We start from the raw sequence: 22,357 nt of genomic DNA, 5'->3' as shown, positions 1-22,357 counted from the left end.
CTTTTTTTAGTCAAATTATGCCATGAATTTCTTCTCTCCCCAGTTCTGTTCAGTGCCGCCGCATTAGTGTGATTTACCCATGTTCAGCATTCTTCTGTAGCACCACATTTCAAGCTTTTGTTCTTTTCTTGTCTGAACTGCTGTTGTCCATATTTCACGTTCACACAAAGCTACAGTACAGCCAAATGCCATAAGGAAAAGCTTCCTAACATTTACATTTATATTTGATGTTAAGAAATTTCTGTTCTTCAGAAATGCTTTTCTTGACATTACCATTGGCATTCTACTTTTTATGTCCTCCCTACTTCAGACATCATCAGTTATTTTGTTACCCAGATTTCAAAACATCAACTACTTTTAGTATCCCGTGTCCTAATTTAGTTCCCTCAGCATCATGATTTAATGCAACTGTATTCCATTACCCTTGTGTTACTTCTGTTGATTCTCATCTTATATCCTCTTTTTAAGGCACTATCCAGTCCATTCAACTGATATTAAAAGTCCAATGCCGACTCTTCCAAAATTACGATGTCATCAGCAAACCTCAAAGTTTCGATTTCTTCTTCTTCTTCTTCTTCTTCTTCTTAAACTTTGTAATTCCCCTTCCAGATTTCTCCTTGGTTTCCTTCACTGCTTGCTCAATGTGCAGACTGAATAACATGGGGCATAGGCTAAAACACTAACTCCCTTCTCACCAGCTGCTTCCTTTTTGTACTCTAGGCTCTTAAGACAGCTGTTTGGTTTCTATAAAAGTTTAAATAACCTCTTGCTTCCTATACTTTACGCCTGCTACCTTCAGAAGTTTGAAGAGAGTATTACAGTCATCATTATCAAAAGCTTTCTCTTAGTCTACAAATGCTAAAATGCAAGTTTGCCTTTCTTGTCTTATAGGATAAGTCATTTGGCCTGTATTGCCTTGTGTATGCCTACATTTCTTCAGAATCCGGTCTGATCTTCCCCGAGGTCGGCTTCTACCACTCTTTAGTAAATAATTCCTGTTAGTGTTCTGCAATCTTGACTTATTAAACTGATAGCTTGGTGATATTCACACCTGTCAGCATCTGCTTTCTTTGCAATTGGAGTCTGAGGGTATTTTGCCTGTCTCATACATCTTGCACACTAGGTGGAACAGTTTTGTCACAGCCGACACTCCCAAGGATATCAGCAGTTCTGACAGAATTTTGTCTGCTCCAGGTGCCTTGCTTTAAATTCAGTCTTTCGGTGCTATGTCAGGTCGTTCTAACAGTATCATCATCATCATCATCATCATCATAGGCCCCCCCCCCCCCTCTTCGTATAATATTGTCTTAAAGCTCATTTCCTTTTATAGCCACTCTATATATTCCTTCCATCATTCAGGTTTGCGTTCTTTGCTTAGTACTGGTTTTCTGTCTGAGATCTTGATATTCATACAGCTGCTCCTCTTTTCTCCAAAGATCTCTTTAATTTTCCTTTGGGCAGTATCTGTTGTTCTTCTAGTTATACATACTTCGATAGCCTTGCATTTGTCCTCTGGCCGTTCCTGTATGACCATTTTGCACTTTCTGTCTATCTCGTTTTTATAGTCTGTCTCCCATTTACTGGCTTCATTTGTTGCATTTTTATATTTGCTCCTTGCATAAATTAAATCAGTATCTCTTCTTATATCAGAAGATTTCTAGTAGCCCTTGTCTTTTTACCAATTTGATTCTCTGCTGTTTTCACAATTTCATCTCTCGGAGCTATCAATTCATCTTCTACTGTAATCTTTTCGCCTGTTGGTCAGTCAGTTTTTGTCAAATGCTCTCTCTGAACAACTTCTGCTTCTTTAAACTTACATGAGGTATGAGGTTCATCTTTCTTAATTTCTTGCCTTTTTGCAAGTTCCTTATGGCCAGAGTCCATATCTGCCCCTGTAAATGTCTTATAGTTAAAAATCTGGTTCTGAAAGCTATCTATTACCACTATATAACCAATCTGAATTTTTAGAGTCTGTTCACGTCCTTTTCATGTATACGACCATCTTTCATGATTTTTAAATCAAGTCTTGTGTATTGACTTTGCTGTAGCACCTGTAAAAATAAGATACACACAAATTATTTAAAGTGGCTATTATTACTTAATTTTAATAATTGTTAATAATTTTTTACATGCTAGGTGACCCTGAATATGATGGTGGATCGCCACTGACTGATTTTGAAGTTGAATTGACCCAGGCGGATTCTACCAAGTGTACGGTGTATAGAGGCAAAGAAGCTGAATGTGTTGTTTCAGAACTTTCACCTGGTCAACTTTATGTCTTCCAAGTCCGAGCATTCAACAGGGTTGGTGTAAGTATCTAATATATCTTGTTGGTACTTGAGAAGGGTGGGGGAGGGGGGGGGGGGGTGGAGACACAGTGAGGGTACTGTCAGGGAAGTTCTTACACTAACGAGGAAAATAACAAGTAACACTAGTTATTTTTCACGATTTATGTAAAGCAGGGGTGTTCAACTGTTTTAGGCTTTAGATCTCCTACATGTAATTTAGTCCATTTAGAGATCAAATGAGTTAAAAATTTATGAAGCTGTAAGCACAAAACAACACTGTAGCCAAAATTAACCACTTTAACTACATAAAGTACATATAAGGTAATTTTCTCTCTATCTTAAGATGTAGGCCTACTACCCAGTTCTCAAGTTAGTATGCATGTGAACAAAATTAAAATGTACACTATCATAAATATTGAGAAAAGGCTTAGTGAGATGCTTGGCTTTGCGTATTATTGTTAAGTTTATTATAATCTGCTGAATAAATTCTCAAACCCAACCTTCACAGTCTGCAAGATGATATCAGTTAGTTTCTTTCTACACTTTGATTTCACAATGTCCATAGTTGAAAATGCTGTCTCACATAGATAAGTTGATCCAAAAAAAGGATTAAACATATGATACCACTTTTATATTGTTCCGAAAGTTTTCTACCTTAAGGAAATGTCATTTTGAAATTGAATTATTTTCTCTTCAGCTTTTGCCTCACTAAAACAGAAAGCAGTACTCATTTTACATTAAATATCTTCCACATCCACGTTTTGTGAAGATTGAGCTATGAGCTCTAGAACAAGTTCTATCGCCTTGAAATCTGAAACTCTGTTTTCAATCTCCGTCTTCAGTGCTGTCACATTGGCTGTATACTTCTTTGCAGCTCCTTGATCTAATGATGTTTGTTGATCCAACAGTTCTGAGCATATTCGAGGAAAGTTTCACATTTAATTTCTGTAAGTGTGCTCTCCTAAGGTCAAGGTTTTGCGTGAAATACTTTATAGAAGATGTAAGAATTATGACAGTACATTTTTTTCCTGGAAGCTCATTGCTTCACTCATTTTAACTCATATTAGTTACAAATGCCAGATGCATCAACCAGCTCAAATCATATAATTCTGAGTAATCTTCCTCTCTTCAAGACGCAGAAGATGTTATTGCTGGCAGAAGTTCTCTAAATATGATTAAAACCATACTCAGCTACTGAACTTTGGTGTGCAGTAGGTGTTCTCCATATTGGTTATCCAATTCTTCTAATTGCTCTCTAAACTTTCTTTCTCTGTAGTGACTGTGAGCGAATTGAATTCAATTTTTGTGACAATACTCATGTACCATTTTCAAAATATGTCCACAACGCACTTGCTGATGCACAATACAGTGGTACTTAAAGAAAGGCAGGTAAGATGTGTTGTTCACACAAAAGGTAACAAATCCTTTGTGATTGCCTCCCGTGCAAGGTACTCATCAGTACTAATAGAGACTAGTTCCTAAACTGGCAAACCATATTCCGAAATAAAGGATTTTAATGCGTTGTAAAAGTCTTCTCCTGTAGTATCTATCAAGATCAAAATTGTAAGCAAGTCTTCTTTTACACTGAAATTCAAAAATGTCAATCTTATAAAAATTACAGCTTGGAGTGAATCAACACCATCTACTGACTCGTCTAATTGCATTGAGAAACATAAGCAGCATTGCAAATCTGTTATCAGTTAACCTTTTACAGTTTCTACCATTAATTCCACTTCTATTGTTATAGTAGTCTTGACACAGACATGTCTCTGATGGCTGATATTATCTCTGATTTGTTTTTAAGATTGGAAAAAACAAGGACTCACTTGCTGCCAGAAAGCACTCCTTAATAACTGTGCCATCATCATATGGTATTGCAGGTTTCGTGACACACGAAATAATGCAATGTTTGCTGAAAGACTTTTATGTACAGGCTTTACAAAAAACACTGCTATGACTGTAAATTACTTTTAACACTAGGAAATTTCTCCCTCTTCATGTCACTACCAAACTGGTATTTTGCAAAAATGGCTCGTTTAAACAGATTTCTGACAAATGACTTCAAAGATCCACGCATAAAGCTATGGTGATCGACCAGTCATTTGTGATTGATGGGTTGAGCACCCTTACTGTAAAGTGTTCTCCTACAGCTTCAAAGTCCCCTTAATTTGGAGAAGGCTAGAGATTGGTGATTAAGAATAGGAATTTAGGGAAGAACAAAGTTCAAAGGCATTATATGGAGGTAATAGTGTTAATGATCCAGCAGTAAATAAAGAGTCCTTCATTTTTCACATATGCACAGTGGTTTCAATCACAGGTGCATTGTAATGATAAAAGGCACTTTTTCTTCTGAAAGCAATGTTTCTCTTTGTTGATTTTGGGGTTCACTTTGCCCATAACAACAAAGTGGCACATGCCCATTTTTGTTGTTGTTGATATGATGAGAATAATATTCAAAAATTTCTTAAATGAGCGGTTACAGCCCCGATCTTGTGCAAAGTACAGTGACTCGTTTGAAGTAGATCCCACAGATTGCTTTTAGTCTGAACAGTATTGACAGTTTCCCTCTTTTTTTTTTTAATCAAATTGTCTTCCATGCAAATACCATTTTTTTGTAATGATTTATGGTAATGTCTCACCTCACAGATACATTATCATGAAGGCTAGTATGCCCAAATTTAAAGATGTGCATCACCTTAACATTAATGTAACTTGAACAACCCTGGAACCTAGTGTACTGCAGTGTTCCAGGCACATTAATATTTGCATTACAAGACAAGAATGTGTGTGTGTTGTATCATGCTATACCTAAATGAAACATTTCAAGTATGATAAGTCATTGCAATTGAGTAATGCACAGTTGAATGTGTGTCTTACAGCCTTAGGATGATCAGTATGTGACAGAAAGTGATAGTCAAAATAAAAAATAAAAAATAAAATTAAGTACAGATGTGTATTGTATGATGCAGCTCTTAACCATTGTGAAAGCTATGCAAAACTGCCTGAACAAAATATTTTTTCATGGTAAATGTGATACTTGTCTCTTTCTCCTCCTCCACCACCACCACCACCACCACCACCACCACCAACAACAACAACAACAACAACTACTACTACTACTACTACTACTACTACTAAGTACATTAACTGTACAAATTATATTAATTTATAGCCAGGTCTACAGTATAATACATATTTACTGAGTTTCATGACCTTATACTTTAATTTTTTTTGTTATAGCCTGGCCCCTGGTCAGACCCTCTAGAAGTTTTGAGTGGAGCTGCACCTCCTGAGACACCCTCACCACCTCAGGTTAACTGTCGTTCCTCGCAACACGTATTCGTCCATTGGTTGGAGCCTGTAAGCAATGGTGCAACTATCACAGACTACCGCCTTGAGATGAGTCAGTCTGACAATGAAAATGAATTTTGTACTGTGTTCCAAGGTCTTGCTAATTCCTGTCATATCAAAGAACTAGTCCCAGCTACACCATATTATTTTAGGTTGCAGGTGAGTAATATTTATTTTAATAACAATAGTTAACATCGCACTTTAAAATAGCTGAAAATTTCCTTACAGTGTAAGCTTCTTGCCGCCATCATTTCACAAATACAGTGCCAGCACTTCCATTATATTTGAAATTAGTTGCAAAAAGCAGATTGGCTTGCTGTGTTGTTACCTATGATTTAGGTATTGACTCTGCCTTACTGTTAATTTGTAACAGATAATAATTATACTATTATTGAAATTGGAAGTAGAAACTGAAACTAGGAAAACTGAAACTTTGCGCATAAATAAGCCTTATTTTTATTAATAAAATGATATGTAGAAAAAGTGTTAATTGCACATTAAAGTTCATTTTAATTTGTTAAATTAGATTTAAATCTTTTGGAACGTTGTTTCAAGAAACAGTGATGTAAATTTATAATTTATTTAGTAATAACAGTTGTATCTGGATGACTGATTTTGATCGACAACAAAGATCATCAGATCTAAATTCTTTTGTGATAGTAGGATTCCTGGCATGGAGCAGGCCTGCTGCTTCTGCTGAGCAGTGTTCTCAATGCCAGCATGGTAGGGCCTGCTGCATGCCAGAGGTCCCTACTATCACCAAGGAGTGTCGATCTAATGATGGTATCTGTAGCAGATTGAAACCAGTTATCCAGAAATAAAAAGTGACAAATGTGACCATGACAGTATTTACTAAATAAATTAGACTTAAATGCTTCAAATTAGGAACTGTATTTTGTGTCCGTGATGTGCATTTGCGAGTGAAGTAGACTAGAGTAGCTGTTCTCAGAAACATCCTTTGCCTGAGTTTAACTTTCATTTTTGGCGTGGAGACTTTTTGGTTTATCTATTACTACACACTGTTCCTGTAAAATAAAGAAGTACTAGAGCAACTACGTACACACAGTAATGGTATTGTACATTGATGGAAGAATAAACTCATCCCAAGGAATTAGATAAAACAATAAAGTGTATCAGTATACAGTAATCAATCATGAGAGGGGACATTTGGACTGAAATTGAAGCACATTTGAAAAAAAAGAAAGAGCAGAAGTTATTGCATGTGACATAAAAAGGTCTCAGGTTTGTTTGTATGTTGGTTAAAAGGATAAGTAGATATTAAATGAAAACACTGTCGTTTTCTTTTGTTTCAGGCAAGTAACAGTGCAGGTTGGAGTGGATTTTCTGACAGCACACTAGCTGTAACACCACCCTCTTCCCCATCAGCTGTTTCCTTGCCTCGCTACACAGCCACTCCACTGACAATCTCCCTCACATGGCAACAGCCAGATTGTCATGGTGCTGAAATTCTCCACTACAATATTGATTTGGGTGACAGGGTTGTCACTACTTGTGGACCTGTATTAGAACATACATTGGAAGGGCTACAGCCAGAAACTACTTACAGGTTTGTGTTACTGTAAATTTATGTTGTCATAAATTATTCATTGAAAAAATGATTGCCGGCCGCGGTGGTCTAGCGGTTCTAGGCGCTCAGTCCGGAACCGCGTGACTGCTACGGTCGCAGGTTCGAATCCTGCCTCGGGCATGGATGTGTGTGATGTCCTTAGGTTAGTTAGGTTTAAGTAGTTCTAAGTTCTAGGGGACTGATGACCACAGATGTTAAGTCCCATAGTGCTCAGAGCCATTTTTTTGAAAAAATGATTGATACTGTAGCCTTATTATAAGACATGGCAGTGGTTGCCACAGTTCCATGAGTTTCCCTGCAGACACATATATAGCAATAACAAATCCTCAAAATTTGATAATTGCAACGTTTATGCAGGGTGTTTCTATGATAAGAGGGAAAACTCTCAAGGATGATGGAACAGCGAAAAAGTAGCAAAATGGGAAGTAACCTTGTCAGATATTCAACATTAAAATTGCTTCTTGGTGATAACCAGTAAGAGAAAACGCAATCCTTTTAACATGTATGGGCATATGAGGGCCTTTTTGGAACTGAAGTATCACAACAAATGCTCTGCCAGGTGGGGGCTGAAAGAACCTTGTTAACTGATTTATATCGCCGTTTAGATTATGGAGGATTTGGGTAGACGACAAGAAACGTTTGTTGCTAAAATGCCACTATTGAGATTCCAGAATGACGTGTCACAAATCTTCATTTTTGTAAGCATCTTTTTCCTGTTGTACAGTCTTTAAACTGTTATACTGAACTGCTTGTAAATTGTAGCACCTTTCCTTACAATCTTTCTTGCACAAAGAAACTTAGGGTTTCCCCAAACTTTTGCATTTCTTTGTCCCTGGGTACCATGTACACCAATTGTAAGTGGTGGTGTTCCTGCACTTCCTAAGGAAAATTTTATTTTGCTCATCAATATCTAGGAGATTCTATTTCAGTCAGCATTCTTCTATTTCAGCCAAACACTATATTGGAGTCTTCTTTAATTTTGAAATGAGATTGTAGTTAAGCATCCCAAAGAATATTCTCTGCTACCTTGTGTTGTTTTTGTGCATACAGACTTTGAAATCCCTTGAGAGTTACACAGAAATGAAAAAGATTCTCTAGCTTTGAAGCTGACTGTGCATCACATTATTTTGTATGAATGAATTGTGCAGTGTGAACCAAAAGATGGAGCACTGCCTATCCTACTGGATGATAAAGATTCTGCTCTGGTGTAAGTGAATGAGCCATTAAATTGAATATAAGAGGAAATGAGCAATTTCCTGTTTCTTTTTTAAGGAAGGTTTCTGAAAGTAGTCATTCATTTAGTCAGGGAAGGCATCTGAAGCATTAATCTGAATGTTTTAATGTTTGTGTGTGACCTTTGGATAGTTGAACATTTGAGATCAATATGGTTGTGGGTCATATTCAGAATAGTTTCGTTCAACACACAGCTTTGTGTGATCTACTCCCTAAAGTAAAGGCTACTAATTTTTATAGGTTCTTTATCAAGCTTGTAAATCTAAGAATACATTCAAATAATGCGGGTGATAATACATCTTTCTCACCATTCAGATCCATGTTGTGATTCTTGTTGAATACACACACAGGCATGCATCACTACATGAAAATTGTACAGTTTCAGCATTCACCATGCTTCATAACTTCCATATGTGAATATCTGAAAAATCAAACAGTGGAAAATCCAGGATGAAATGTAACAATACTATGAAAAGGAAAGTTGCTAATCGCCGTATAGCGGAGAAAATAGGCGCAACAAAAAGACTGTCACAAATGAAGCTTTCGGCCATTAAGGCCTTTGTCAACAATAGACATCACACGCGCGCGCGCACACACACACACACACACACACACACACACACACACACACACACAAGCATATGCAACTCACTCACACGACTGCAGTCTCTGGCAACAGCACCAGTGTTTGAAGGGACTGGCGACTGAGTGGGGGTAAGGAAGAGGCTGGGGCGGGGAAGGGGAGTGAAGTGCTGCAGGTCAGACAGAGTGCAGTGACCTTTGGCTAGTTGAACATTAGAGATCAAAATGGCTGTGGGTCGTATTCAGAATAGTTTCGTTCAACACACAGCTTTCTGTGATCTACTCCCTAAAGTAAGCACTACATAGCTGTCATTCCACCATCACACCCAGTCTTTTTACTTTTCTCTTTTTCCACTCCTTGCACACCCCCTCCCCCCCCCCCCCCCCCCCCCACTGCCCCTCCCCCCACCTCTTCCATGCACTCCGTCTAACCTTCAACACTTCACTGTCCGCTACCCCACTATACTATCCCTCCCCCTCCTTGCCTCAGCCTCCTCCTTACCCCCACCCAGTCGTCACTCTCATCATGCACTAGTGCTGCTGCTTGCAGTGTGGTTTCAGTTGCCCGAGACTGCAGTTTTTTGTGTGTGTGTGTGTGTGTGTGTGTGTGTGTGTGTGTGTGTGTGTGTGTGTGTGTCTCTGTCGTCTATTGTTGACAAAGGCCGTAATGGCCGAAAGCTTTATTTGTGACAGTCTTTTTGCTGTGCCTATCTGCGACTCAACATCTCTCCTATATAGTGCGTAGCAACTTTCCTTTTCATACTACTAACACCTGAAAAAGTTGCTCATTGAATTTCTGACAATATTACCTAAGTCAGTGAACTCTTTTTCAGTAAGCAGAACCCTGGTTGCATACACTTCCTGTGTGTTTGCTGTTGCATACAAAATTTATGCTTTCCATTGGCTCTGTGATTTGTGGCTCTGCTTTTGTGCCGGGTGTTTCTCTCTCTATTATGCTTGATGTGCTTAACTTACTCAGTTTGTGTACCATATCCCTCTATAAAAGAACTATTCTTCCATTTTGTCATCTTTATTCTGCGCCTGATTTACAATTCATATAGAGTGTTTTGTACTGTGCGGGGATTTTCCCTAAATACATACACACTTTGGACACAATATGCTGCCACCATTTTCAGGCAATTTGTGGATCTTATACAGAAAAATATTTGGTTAAGTGTTGGGGGTTCAGCATAGTTGGAACATTCCAGGTCAAGCTTTTACTCTCAAGTTGTCCTTTATATTCAGAAAAAAGAATATGTTTTTCTCACTTCATCTACATCTACATCTACATCTGCACTCTGCAGGCCACTGTACACTGTATTGCAGAGGGTACTTCACGTATCACTGCCACTTGTTCCCATTCCTGTTCGGCTCGCAAATCGTACGCAGAAAGACTGACTGTTGATAAGCTAGTACATGAGTTAGGAACCTCCACTGATTTTATTTTCATGCTGTTTTTGTGAGTATAGGATAAAGCACTATGTTTATTGATTCTGCTTTTTGATGAGACCCGTGGCAAATGTATCAAGTGAACACTGGCCTTCTTACCCAACTTACCGCTATTTCCTTGAAGGATCTGTTATATGCTTACTGTTGGAACTACCAGTGTGCAATAAACCCACTCTTTGCATCTGCCCAGATCTTCCAGGAAGATCAGCTCAGTCCCAACAGACAGGATATCCTTTCGTGTCTCAGATAACCTCTCACCGAAGGGCAAGAATTCAAACCCATTTCCAAGTTGTGAAGGGGACAGGCTTGCAGCTAGTACAAAGTTTAACCTTCCACACTTAGCTCCGTGTCCCATCACGTTTTGTCATTTGCCCTCAGGTGTATGTTGACTAGTCATGTCAGGCATATTGGGAAGTGCTTGAAATCGTAGGTCACAAGTGACAACACTGCCTGAGGTGCTGTGGCTTTTAGTACAAGTACCTCATTGCAACCGCATTGCGCAGGGCCGGCCTGAAGCCTGCTGACTGTTAATAACACAGCATCCAACTGCTTCCATGCAGTGACCAGTTCCCCTTGCATCTGTGCACAGCAGACACAGGCTCTATCTAGCTTTACCTGCGTTCTGCTGTACAAAAACAAATACACTATTATCCGAGGCACTGCTGCTCTACTGCTTGTGGCTGTCATTGCAGTAGAAATTCAGCTCGCATGACACTATAAAGCTGTGTAGAACTAAGTACTGCTGGCGGTTTTTCACTGATCTACCATAAGATCACTACTGATTTGGATTATATTTTAACAATATCACGAAAAGGATAGTTGCTACTCACTATATAGAAGAGATGATGAGTCAAAGATAGACACAATGAAAATACTGTCACACTGTAAGCATTTGGCCAACAAGGCCTTTGACAAAAATAGACAATAGAACAGAGTAGTCTGGTTTCAGCTGCCAGAGACTGTGGTAGTGTGTGTGTGTGTGTGTGTGTGTGTGTGTGTGTGTGTGTGTGTGTGTGTGTGTGTGTGTGTGTTTTTATTTTTGTCAAAGGCCTTGTTGGCCGAAAGCGTATTGTGTTAGTCTTTACGTTGTGTCTATCTGCGACTCAGCATCTCCGCTGTATGATGATTAGCAACTATCCTTTTCTAATATTGTTACATTTGACACTGGATTTTCCATTATTTGATTTGGATTATATTTAAAGGCATTGTTTTATTTAAAGCTTCCTCACTTAGTGTTACGTGAAAAACTTATCTCAAATATTTACTTTATAGAGACTGAAATTGTAATCCACATTTGTGGTTGTCTGCTGTTATAAACATCTGTGGAACCCTACTTTTTTAGTCTATATTATAGCTTTGTTCTCAAAAGAATCATATTAAGAGGGCTGTTTGATGAGTTCTCGGCCTCACCCCCAAGATCTCGCCACTACTCACATGATTCCCCCCCCCTTCTTACGTTGCTGCGCATGTTAGTATATGTCACTTAAAATTGCAAGTCATTCTAGGCAGCAGTTGGCTGTAGGCAGTCATTTAAAGCAGTTGTGGTGTGCATGGTGTTGAAAACGGAAAAAAATCGAGCATTGTGCAGTGATTAAATCGTTCGTAAAAGAAAGTTCAGCACCAGTCAAAATCCATTTGCTGCTTGTAAATGTATGTAGTGCCACTTCACCTTCAATTTCCAGAAATAAATTTGAAGAAATCGGCAGCAGAGTTAAATGTGGCCGTGAAAGCATTCTAGGTGGGACATCCAAAAAGTGCAACCACACTGGAGATCATCAACTAAGTGCTTAATATGAGTTTGGAAAATTTACTTATAGAGGTACATAAAATAGCAAAAGCACTAGGGATAGCAAAGGAACGTGATGGTCACCTCTTGCACCAGGAATTGAACTTGGGAAAGCTTTGTGAAAAGTGAGTGCCGCTTCTGCTCACTGTGGATCACAAACACATTTGCACAACACTTTCTGTAAAGGGCTTGGTGTGTTTTAGGAAAAACAGAAGTGACTTTTTGCATTAATATGTGACAGTGGATGAAACATGAGTTCACCACTACATACCCAAATCCAAACAGCTATCTGTGCAGTGGATAGAAACCAGTTCTTCAGCTCCAAAGATGGCAAGGACTGTGCCATCATGAGGAAAGATAATGGTATTGATGTTTTGGGATGTTAAAGGAATTTAGTTGGTTGACTGTCTTGAGAAAGGCAAAACTGAGAGTACTAATCTAAACTTCTAATGAAACAGGATGCAAGCATTCGTGAAAACAATGGGGAAAAAATCACCAGCCCTCTTCACCAGCCCTCAGAAGTGTCTTGGCAATGGGGAAATTGAGGAATTTGCCCTATGAAGTGCTGCAACATCCACCCTATTTCCCAGCTTTGATCCCCTTGGGTTTCCATCTGTTCTCAAAACCAAAGAAATTCCTTACTGGTCAGCACCTCTTGTCCAGTCAAGAAGCCATTGCGGCAGTAGGTGGGTACTGTGAGCACTTCTGAAGGAATTCTTCAGAGGGGTTAATGGTATTGGAACACTGTTGGATAAAATGTATTGATGTTAGAGGAGATGATGTTGAAAAATAAACTTCTTTGAAAGCATAATTTGTTATTTTCACCGTGAGGCCGAGAACTTTTCAGGCTGCCCATGTATGTTAAAACAAAATAAATAAACTGAAGAAAATAGCTATCCCTTCTTTATAATGTTGTTGTTGTTTGTTAGAAACTTGCCTAATTAATGGCCATGTACACTATTAGCTGTCAAATAATTATTTCTTTATATTTTTCAGGATAAGGATTCAGGCTGTGAATAGTGTTGGCCCAGGACCATTTTGTCCTGTACTGCGAGCTTCTACCCTTCCTTTACCACCTGCACCCCCTAAACTTGAGTGTGTTGGAACTGGACATAATTATCTGAAATTTAAGTGGGGTGATGGTAAAAACCTTGACTTCACACAGTATATTTTGGAAATGGAGAATTCTTGGTCAAAAGAGTGAGTGCCTAACTATAACATTTTTTATATTTAGTCTTAAGTGTATTTCATTACTATTAATATACGCTGGAGTGCAAAACTTATGGATGGAAATGGTTTTCACATGATAATGACATTGAAGATTCAATCAAATGGCACATTACCAAGTGGAAAATTGATGGTAGAATGAGAATTTCACCGAAGTTTGTCGGTTATTACTGCTGTGCTTGACTTTTCGAAGATTAGTGCTCAATTGGTTCCACAAATGCCCGTGCCCAAAATGAAAGACTGCAGACTTCAAATTTGCCGGCAGATGACGATGTCATACAAGACTGAAAGTGTTTCTTCCTACAACATTACAATTTCATGTGAAACTCCAGTCCACCATTATAAACCCAAAAATTCCAGTCCACTTAATATTGACATGGATATATGCTACAGAAAAAGTTCAAAAATGGCCTTAAATTGGAAGATAATAATTTTAGTGAATATTTTTTGCATTATAGAGAGGAAGGACGCCAGTAAAGTTACCCGTATTGAATTTGTGCTTCTACATACAACTTTGCCTCCGGAAAATTTGATGGGAAAGAAAATGTTTTGTTGGAACAAGACCACATTGGGCTGTACACTTAACACATCAGCATGAAAGAGTTTGAGGGTGAAACATGTGGAAATACTGTGTCCACCATACAAACCAGATTTTGTCTCCTGTGGTTTTCATATATTTCCTAAAATGAAGTAAGTCTTCTGTTGATGTAGGCCTAACTATTACTTCAATGAAGAATCACAGACAGTGATAAAGACCTGGTTATAAATATAGAAGGCGGAGTTCTTCCATGATGGCTTCATGAAACTTGTCATTAGCAGAAGTGCATCTAGTGGTCTTGAAATAATATTGAAAAATTATATATCCTTAAAAGAAGAATTCATAGGAAAAGTTGTTTGATTTACTATAATATTCCCATCCAGTCATATATACTGTTTACAGAAACATTGCTTTTCATTAGGGACAGGAAAAAATCATTTTATTTTATGGCCAAATTCTGTGCTATGTTTTGCCACAGCCAGTGTTACATTATGTCAGATTCGGCATTACATTTTGTGAAATTATGTTACTTTTTTGCCGAAGTTGGTGGTTTTTGTCAAATTCAGTGTTATTTCCGTCATGTCATGATAGTTCATTACAGCAAATGAACTGTCGGTTTAAGATCGTACGCAAACCTCAGCCTTGAGGAGCTAAGATGTCAAAATGCAGCTTTTAGATTCAATAACTATCAGTTATGAATATTAGTAAACTCTGTCCACAAATTTATAACAATTTTATGTTGCAAAATCACAAAAATCTTGATGTCTGTAAAAATTAACACTTTCACATTATTTTGCTAAAAATGGCTAGTTATACATTTTTCCATCTTATTGTTTTCACAGATTCTTCGTGTCCCTAATCGTATCTCTCACTCGCTCTAGACCTAATGGTACTTTCAGGCACATAAATTTATTGGTTTCCCCTCAGATCCTCATCGTTGCTTTTCTGTCGTAGTAGGTGTTGTGACTTGCTGACTTTTACAATTTACATCTGGTGCTCCTTTTCCCATTCAAAGCATTCTCCCAGAAAGGGCATATGCAAGGAAGTCACCAAAATAGGTCTTCTTCAGAACAAACTGGTGGTTAATGGCAAGCTTGAAATTATGAATCACTTTAATCACTACTATCAAATAAATGACTCACTTTTCCAGGTACTTGTGTCATATTAAAGATAGTCCCAACGACATGGATTGTCAAATGTTAACCCGTTGGCTATGGAAGTGCTAATATTGCTGTTATGTCTATATCAACTGCAGAATGCCTTAAAGACTTTGTGGGTCCAAGAGAGAAATAAAGAAAGCATGCATCAGCTTAATTCATCCAAGTAGAATGTCAATCGAAAGGATCACTGGGAGAGTAGATCAGCATCAGATAGTGAACAATGTAGTGGAGTTAGTCAAAGCATTGTCCATAAATGGTAAGGTTCTGTGTGTAAGAATATTAGTCTGGCAGTGTTTTAATCTGTTGAAAAGCTTACAGAGGCATACAATTGTTACTTCTGTCTGTGTCTCACAACAGGTAACTTAGCCTGATCTCTCCCATTCAGCATAAGCAATTGTGTGACAAGTTAAAACAACATTCCTCAGTATTTTAAACAGAATTTGTTCACCTAGCAATATGCAACCAATGTGGAGCCAGTTGCATACTTGTTTTCGAAGCGCAGCAAGGATTCTATTCAACTGTGCCAGTACGGCAAAGACTTTAGTTTGGATGATATATTCATTTGCCATGATTTCTTCAAACAAACAAATTTTGTAACCATTTATAATAAAAGGTTTGGGAAAAGTGTTGGCTCACTCCTATATTTATGTGAAAGTAATCTAACTGAGATACTTAAAGAACCTCTGAACAAGAATCCTTAAGGTTGCATACATCCTCAGGAAGTTGACTCGGGGTGTAGATAGATACTGTAGATTATATTTTTCAAATTATAAAGTATACAGCCATCTGGTTGCACGAGTTTAAAGTAAAAACTTTGACCAGGTTTTGATACACCTAATGGTATCTTCAGAATGAAATCATATAAATTACATGACGTTAGAATTTATGTGACTGCCTTTTGAGAAGATATCCTTAGTGGTATCAAAACATGTTCAAAGTTTTTACATTAAACCTATGCAACCAGTTTGCTGTATACTTTTTACATATTGAAAATTTATTTACGGTTGCTGCTGTTAGCCATGTTTAAAACAAACTCCATTCATATCTACCATGACTTTACAAAATGTATTTATGTATCTCTGCCACTAATATTGGTAAAACAGTTTCATATGTTTTTTGTTTTTATTTATTATTTATTTATTACAGATTTCAGTGTGTGTATCAGGGTGCCAGCCACAGTTACAAAGTTAACAGGTTGCAGGAACTAACCACATACAGATTTAGAATAGCAGCTAGCAATGATGCAGGACAAGGGGATTTTTCTGATGTTGTGGAACATACCACTTCAAGAGCACCACCACCTGCCCTTAAAGGTAAAGTTGCCATGTTATGGACAGAGCTTTCCTGTCTTGTCAGAATAAAAGCTGCTCTAGTATTAAAGTCTATACTTATAGCTATTGTAATGTTATCTGCTTGTGATTTGCTGCTACAACATTACGAGAAGCCAGACTATTATTACTAGTTTTAGAGCAAATTTTGCTGCTTGAAGAAATAATATAAATTGCCTTAAAATAATCAGATATGTTATAGGGGCCATCTGGGACTTATTAGAAAGAGAGAAGTTGGGTCCAAGTGCTTGGATATAAAATCAGGTGCAATGTGCCTATAAAATAAACAACAAAAAATTTTCAAACATTAATCAGGTGTTTAAATGAATTTTATCAGTATACATATGTAGTTCTCTGTTGGAAAATCTGAGCAACAGTGACTAAAGTGGCATTCAGTGGTATATAGCACTATAAAGTAACTTAACTTCTTCAGTGGCACTGCCTGTCAGGTTAATCTAGGTTTATATAGTTTTATTTACAAACATTGATGTTGCCAAGGTATTTACCAAGTATTTAGTATATTAAATTGTTTGTCTTGCAAATTTAGTACACTTAACACAGGGCTGAAGTGTAAATAAATACTTTTTTTATCGGTATGTAGTTTATTGAACAGAAGCAAATGCAGCAAAATGTGGAGATCTCTGATGTTGATTTCTTAATTTCTGTCCAACCAAAAAGCTTTATGTAGTTTGTGGCTTTCATAATTGATTTCAAAATGTTCTTCTGTTTATAAAATTGTAAAATTTGTAACCATGGTTCAGACTTCAAAGTACTGATGATGAGCTGCGTATAACCTTGAAATATCACAGGAGGAGTGTTTGGTTCAAGTGGCAGAAATTAGAATTTGGGCCCTGTATGCATTGACCATACCACAAGAGTGTATTCAGTCTTATACTAATTTTCCTTTTGATCTGTATAAGGAAATTGAAAGCTTCAAGGACTGTTGTGGTTCTGGTATCAAATTGTTTCTACTGTCTTTACCCTAAATTATCATTTTCACCAAGTAATGGCACAAGATAAGTTACTGCTAAATTTCTAATTTTATTAATGGGTTACTGTTGGAGATTTTATTATTATGTATTACTACTCTTAATAAACATTTTATTTGTTACCAAATTGAGTTTTTACTTTTAATTTTGATCAAATTCTGTTCCTTATTGTAATAACTTAGTTAGAATTTTGTATAACATCTTAGTGCAGTCTGCCAAAAAGAGGCCATCTTCTTACCATAATAAGTATAGATCATGAAATAAAGTATTGGTCTTTTTTATTGGCAAAGGGATTGACACGATTATTTTCTTTTTTTTGTTGTTAGCTCCTAAGACAACTGAAATCCAGCAGAGAAGTTGTCTGGTGGAGTGGAATTCTTGTAAGCCAATTGGGGCTGATCCTGTTATATATCAAGTGCAGCTTGCACGTGTGAGAGACCAGGATTACAAGCAAGTATGTGCCTACATGTTTTAACATTATTTTTGCAGTTCTTTTCATGTGGTTGTTATTATATAAATTAATCTGTTAATTCTAATTTTGTGATTTTTGTGCTGCATTGGTATTTGTTAGACTGGCATATTGCATATACTGTTGCTTTATTGTACCTCTAGCCAAAACTACAATACTTCCAGTTATGTCATGTAAAGGCCGTGGAATGTTTGTTTGCTTTTGTCACTTTTTAATATTCAGGCCAGACAATTTTGAAGATTTTGTCATAATTCTCAAAAATAAATGTGATAAATATGGTGGCTCTGTTTCGAAGCTACTCTTGGTTACGTGATGTATCCATTGTCTTCTGTGACATAAGTTGAAAACTGGGAAACAGCATTGAGAGGTTTTGAGTGGAATTACCAGAAGGCTAGAAACCTTTCTCCTACAAAAGTTCATTTTGAAAAATTTCATTGATGTGATCATTGTTATTGTTGTGTTCTTTAGTCTGAAGTTGGATTTAATCCACTTTTCCACACTAGTCTATCTTGTGCAAGCTTATTCAACTCCACATAATTACTGTAACCTGAAACTGCTTTCTACGTTCAAGCCGTGGTTTCCCTCTACATATTTTACCCCCCTACTCTTACCTCCATTATCAGATTGGCAGTTTCTTGATGTCTCATGGTGTGTCCTGCAACCAGTAAATCTTAAATTTTGCACCAGTAGTTCTGTTCTTCATAATTAGGTTCAATACTTTTTCATTAGTTATTTGATTTACCCATCTAATCTACAGTATTATTCTCTAGCACCAAATTTGAAAATCTTCTTTACTCTTCTTGACTGATTTGTTTGTCATCCTCATTTATCTTCCTCACAAGGCTACACTCCAACAAATACTACCAGGAAACACTTCCTATATTTGATGTTAGCAAAATTATCTTTTTCAGGAATTCTTTCCTTGCTGTTTCAGTGTTATTTTACACACATGGATGATGATGATGTCCAATAACAAAATCCATATATTACTTCTAAATAAATAAATAAATAAATAAATAAATAAATAAATAATGTATCATTTCCTGATCTAGTGCCCTCATGATGATCTAATTATGATTCGACTTTCTTACATCACTGGTATTTTTCTGTCTTAATATTCATCTTATGATCTCTTTTCGAGATACTCCATGTTGTTTGACTGATCTATCAAGTTCTTTGCCATCTCCAACTGAATTACCATACCATTGGCAAACCTCGAAGTTTTTGTATTTTTATCCTTGTGCTTTCACTCTTTTGTCAAGGATGTCCTTGATTTCCTTTACTGCTTGCTCAGTGTACAGATTTAGTAACATTGGGGATAGGCTACAGTCCTGTATCACTCTCTTCTCAACTAAATCTTCCCTAATTCCTTTCACTTTTAAAACTTTCAGTTCCTGTTTTTTTTTTATCTCTGCTATCTTCAAGCCAACATAGTCTCAAGCTTTCACTAATTCTAAAATTGTTATAAACGTAGGTTTACCTTTCTTCATTCTATATTCTAAAGTAAGTTGTAGGGTCAGTATTGCTTTACATGTTTCTACATTTCTCCAGAACCCAAACTGATCTTCCCCAAAGTCAACTAGTACCAGTCTTTCCATTTTCCTGCATATAACTGATGTCATTATTTTACAACCACCTCTATAATGATAAATTGATAATTGTGATTATACCTCGGTCCACAGAGTTCATGAAATTTTTAAATGAAATTGTTCTTCTTTTGTCTGTTAGAACATTGTTTTTCACAATAAGTGATTTTTTAATGGCTAGAAGTGGAATGATTTCATTTGAAAATATTAAACTGAAGTACCGTGGTCGTTTCTGTCTGTATGTTCAGGCTACTCACAGGAACTACTTACTGCATGTATTTTGACACCATTTCTTGATAGGTAGACAAACTTACAAGGAAGGTTTGTATATATAATTATAAATTTTTCATGCAAATTGTCTGAACTATGATGAATCAAAATAAACAACTGATGTGAAAACGGTTTTTTAATCCTTCAGTGGTGAATGGTAGAACTTGCAGCATGAGCTGTTGCTGCAGGATTGTGTCCATTTCATCTTCATCACTCCCTGCGGCTCGCTGGTTAACTGCTCACTCCAAGACATTATTGTTGCGGTTGTGTGACCTATTGTTTCTTGTTCTCGGTTTTACACATTTTGTAGAGTCGCCCACAGCTTCATGGATCAAGTCAATACTGTCCAGTATCGACATGAAGTGGCACCTAATTGAAAGACTTACACTAAACCATTGAGCCACCCTAAACTATTATTACCAGAATCTATGCATCTGTACATGTCTTCGTCATCTATACATTATATAAATGAAATTCCTGTGTCATATTTTTCTGTCTATATGTAAAGACAAACTCAGATTTAGATACACTGATTTTAGGTCAACCAGGCAGTGCAGAAGCCTGCACTTCCATCACTACCAAGAGATGTCGCTTCTTCTTCTGTGGACTGCAACGCTTGATGGGCCTGCTCAACAATCTTTCTCCATACATCTCTTCTCTGCTATCTTCCATCCTCAGATCTCCATTTTGGTGAGGTCAGCCAGCACATTGTCCAGCCATCTAGCTCTTGTCAGCCCATCCTTCTGGCAGAATACAATCTGCCTTTTATTCGTTTGGGCATCCTGTCTTCTTTTATCCCCTCCATAGTTCCCAACAAACTTATTCTTTGAGATTAGCAAATTTCACTGTATCTTTCCCTTGTATAAGCTCTTGTATTTCACAGTTGTAAATTACTCTCCACTCGTCTGCATACCTCACAGGCCCATACATTTTTCACAGGATTTTCCTTTCAAATGCCCTTAGGTTTTTCATTATCTGCTCTTGTCATTGTCCACATTTCTGACCAGTATATAACAATTGGTTGCACAAGGGAATAGTGTACTCTTAACTTGGTTGATCTTGTAATTAGAGAATTCTTGAATACTTTTAAGTTTGCATAATAGGCTCTGTTTCCTGGTTGTGTCCTTTCTCTAAAACATTGTCTCATATTATTATTGGCGGTTAAGGGGACACCTAAACCATGGAAGCAGCTGACAGCTTTGAAACATTTATTAGAGGCCTACAGTTCATGTGGTGGTCTTCTTGCATTACAACTAAGCATGTATTTAGTCGTGCTTTTGTTTACCATCATAAGTTCAGTTTTTGCTCCTTCTGCTTCCATTATTTTGTACATTTTTTAAAAAGTGTTTACATCTCTTGCCACAATTGTGATATCACTTGCATATGAACATATCAGACTCCATTTCATCATTATTGTTCCTCTCTTGTCTATTTTTTGTTTCAGACTTTGCAGTGCTATGTTGAACAGCACTCCCAGGTCACACATGCCTAGTTCATTTTGTACTTTATACAATGCTAGCAAAAGCATGTTTGAAATCAACAAACAGGAAGTGGAGCTCTGTGTCATATTTGTAAAATTTTTCCATTATTTGTCTAATGACAAATAACTTGTCAGAAGTGCCTTTATTTGGCTGAAAACCACATTGTTATTCTCCAAGGGTATTTTCAGTGCACTTCTTTATCCTTTCATTCAGCACTCCAGAAAGATGTTGTAAGCTTTAGTAAACCTCAACGTGTGCTCCCTTGGTAGCTCGGAGAATGTTGAGGCAGTATTCCAGTTCCCGCCAGGTGTTTCGTAACATGTGTTCTGTCACAGTACCCACGGTAGCTTGTATCCTAGCCTTCAGTTCCTTGACATCGGCAAATGGTGTGATGAAGACTCTGCTTGATACAGCCCCCCCCCAAAAAAAGTCAAGGGGCGTAATGTCTGGAGAACGGGATGGCCAGGGTGTTGGACCATTCCTTCCAATCCACCGATCCGGAAATGTTTCATCCAGGAAATCATGCACTATCATGGGGCTATATCAAGGACAAAGTCTTCATCACACCAGTTGCTGACGTCGACGGACTGAAGGCTAGGATACGAGCTGTTGTGGGTACTGTGACAGAACACAGGTTACGAAACACCTGGTTGGAACAGGAATACCGCCTCAACATTCTCCGACCTACCAAGGGAGCAAACGCTGAGGCTTACTAATGTAAGTGGTCTTAAAAAAAAAAAAACTGGTAACAGTAACCTATGTAACGGCATCAAATGTAAATTATTATGTCAAATGGTTATTCTGTAATAAATTGTTATAATCCCGGCAAGACTTTGTACACACCGTGTGTGTGTGTGTGTGTGTGTGTGTGTGTGTCACAATCTTCCAGTCCTCAGGCATGCTTTCATTTTCCTAAATTTTATTTATTAGTTCATGTATTTCGTGATTAAGAGGATCGGCCAGACTTTGAGTTCTGACACTATCCTCACTTCACCAGGTGCATGGATATTTTTCAATTTATGTCATTGACTC

The 22,357-nt window shown here is 37.5% G+C and overlaps 1 protein-coding gene across 1 annotated transcript in view; it reads left to right on the top strand.

Moving 5' to 3' along the window:
- LOC124777343 (fibronectin type-III domain-containing protein 3A) overlaps positions 1–22,357 on the top strand; it is a 317,923-nt gene that overhangs the window by 279,469 nt on the left and 16,097 nt on the right. The window contains exons 13-18 of the mRNA XM_047252707.1: positions 2,137–2,309; positions 5,529–5,798; positions 6,953–7,206; positions 13,274–13,477; positions 16,349–16,515; positions 17,846–17,973. Coding sequence (XP_047108663.1) covers positions 2,137–2,309; positions 5,529–5,798; positions 6,953–7,206; positions 13,274–13,477; positions 16,349–16,515; positions 17,846–17,973 — 1,196 coding nt within the window. The remainder of the gene's footprint in view (positions 1–2,136; positions 2,310–5,528; positions 5,799–6,952; positions 7,207–13,273; positions 13,478–16,348; positions 16,516–17,845; positions 17,974–22,357) is intronic.

This window comes from Schistocerca piceifrons, chromosome 2 (genome assembly GCF_021461385.2).
Source record: "Schistocerca piceifrons isolate TAMUIC-IGC-003096 chromosome 2, iqSchPice1.1, whole genome shotgun sequence".
In the NCBI taxonomy this organism is placed as follows: Eukaryota; Metazoa; Arthropoda; class Insecta; order Orthoptera; family Acrididae; genus Schistocerca; species Schistocerca piceifrons.
This window is presented reverse-complemented; position numbering and strand designations above follow the sequence as displayed.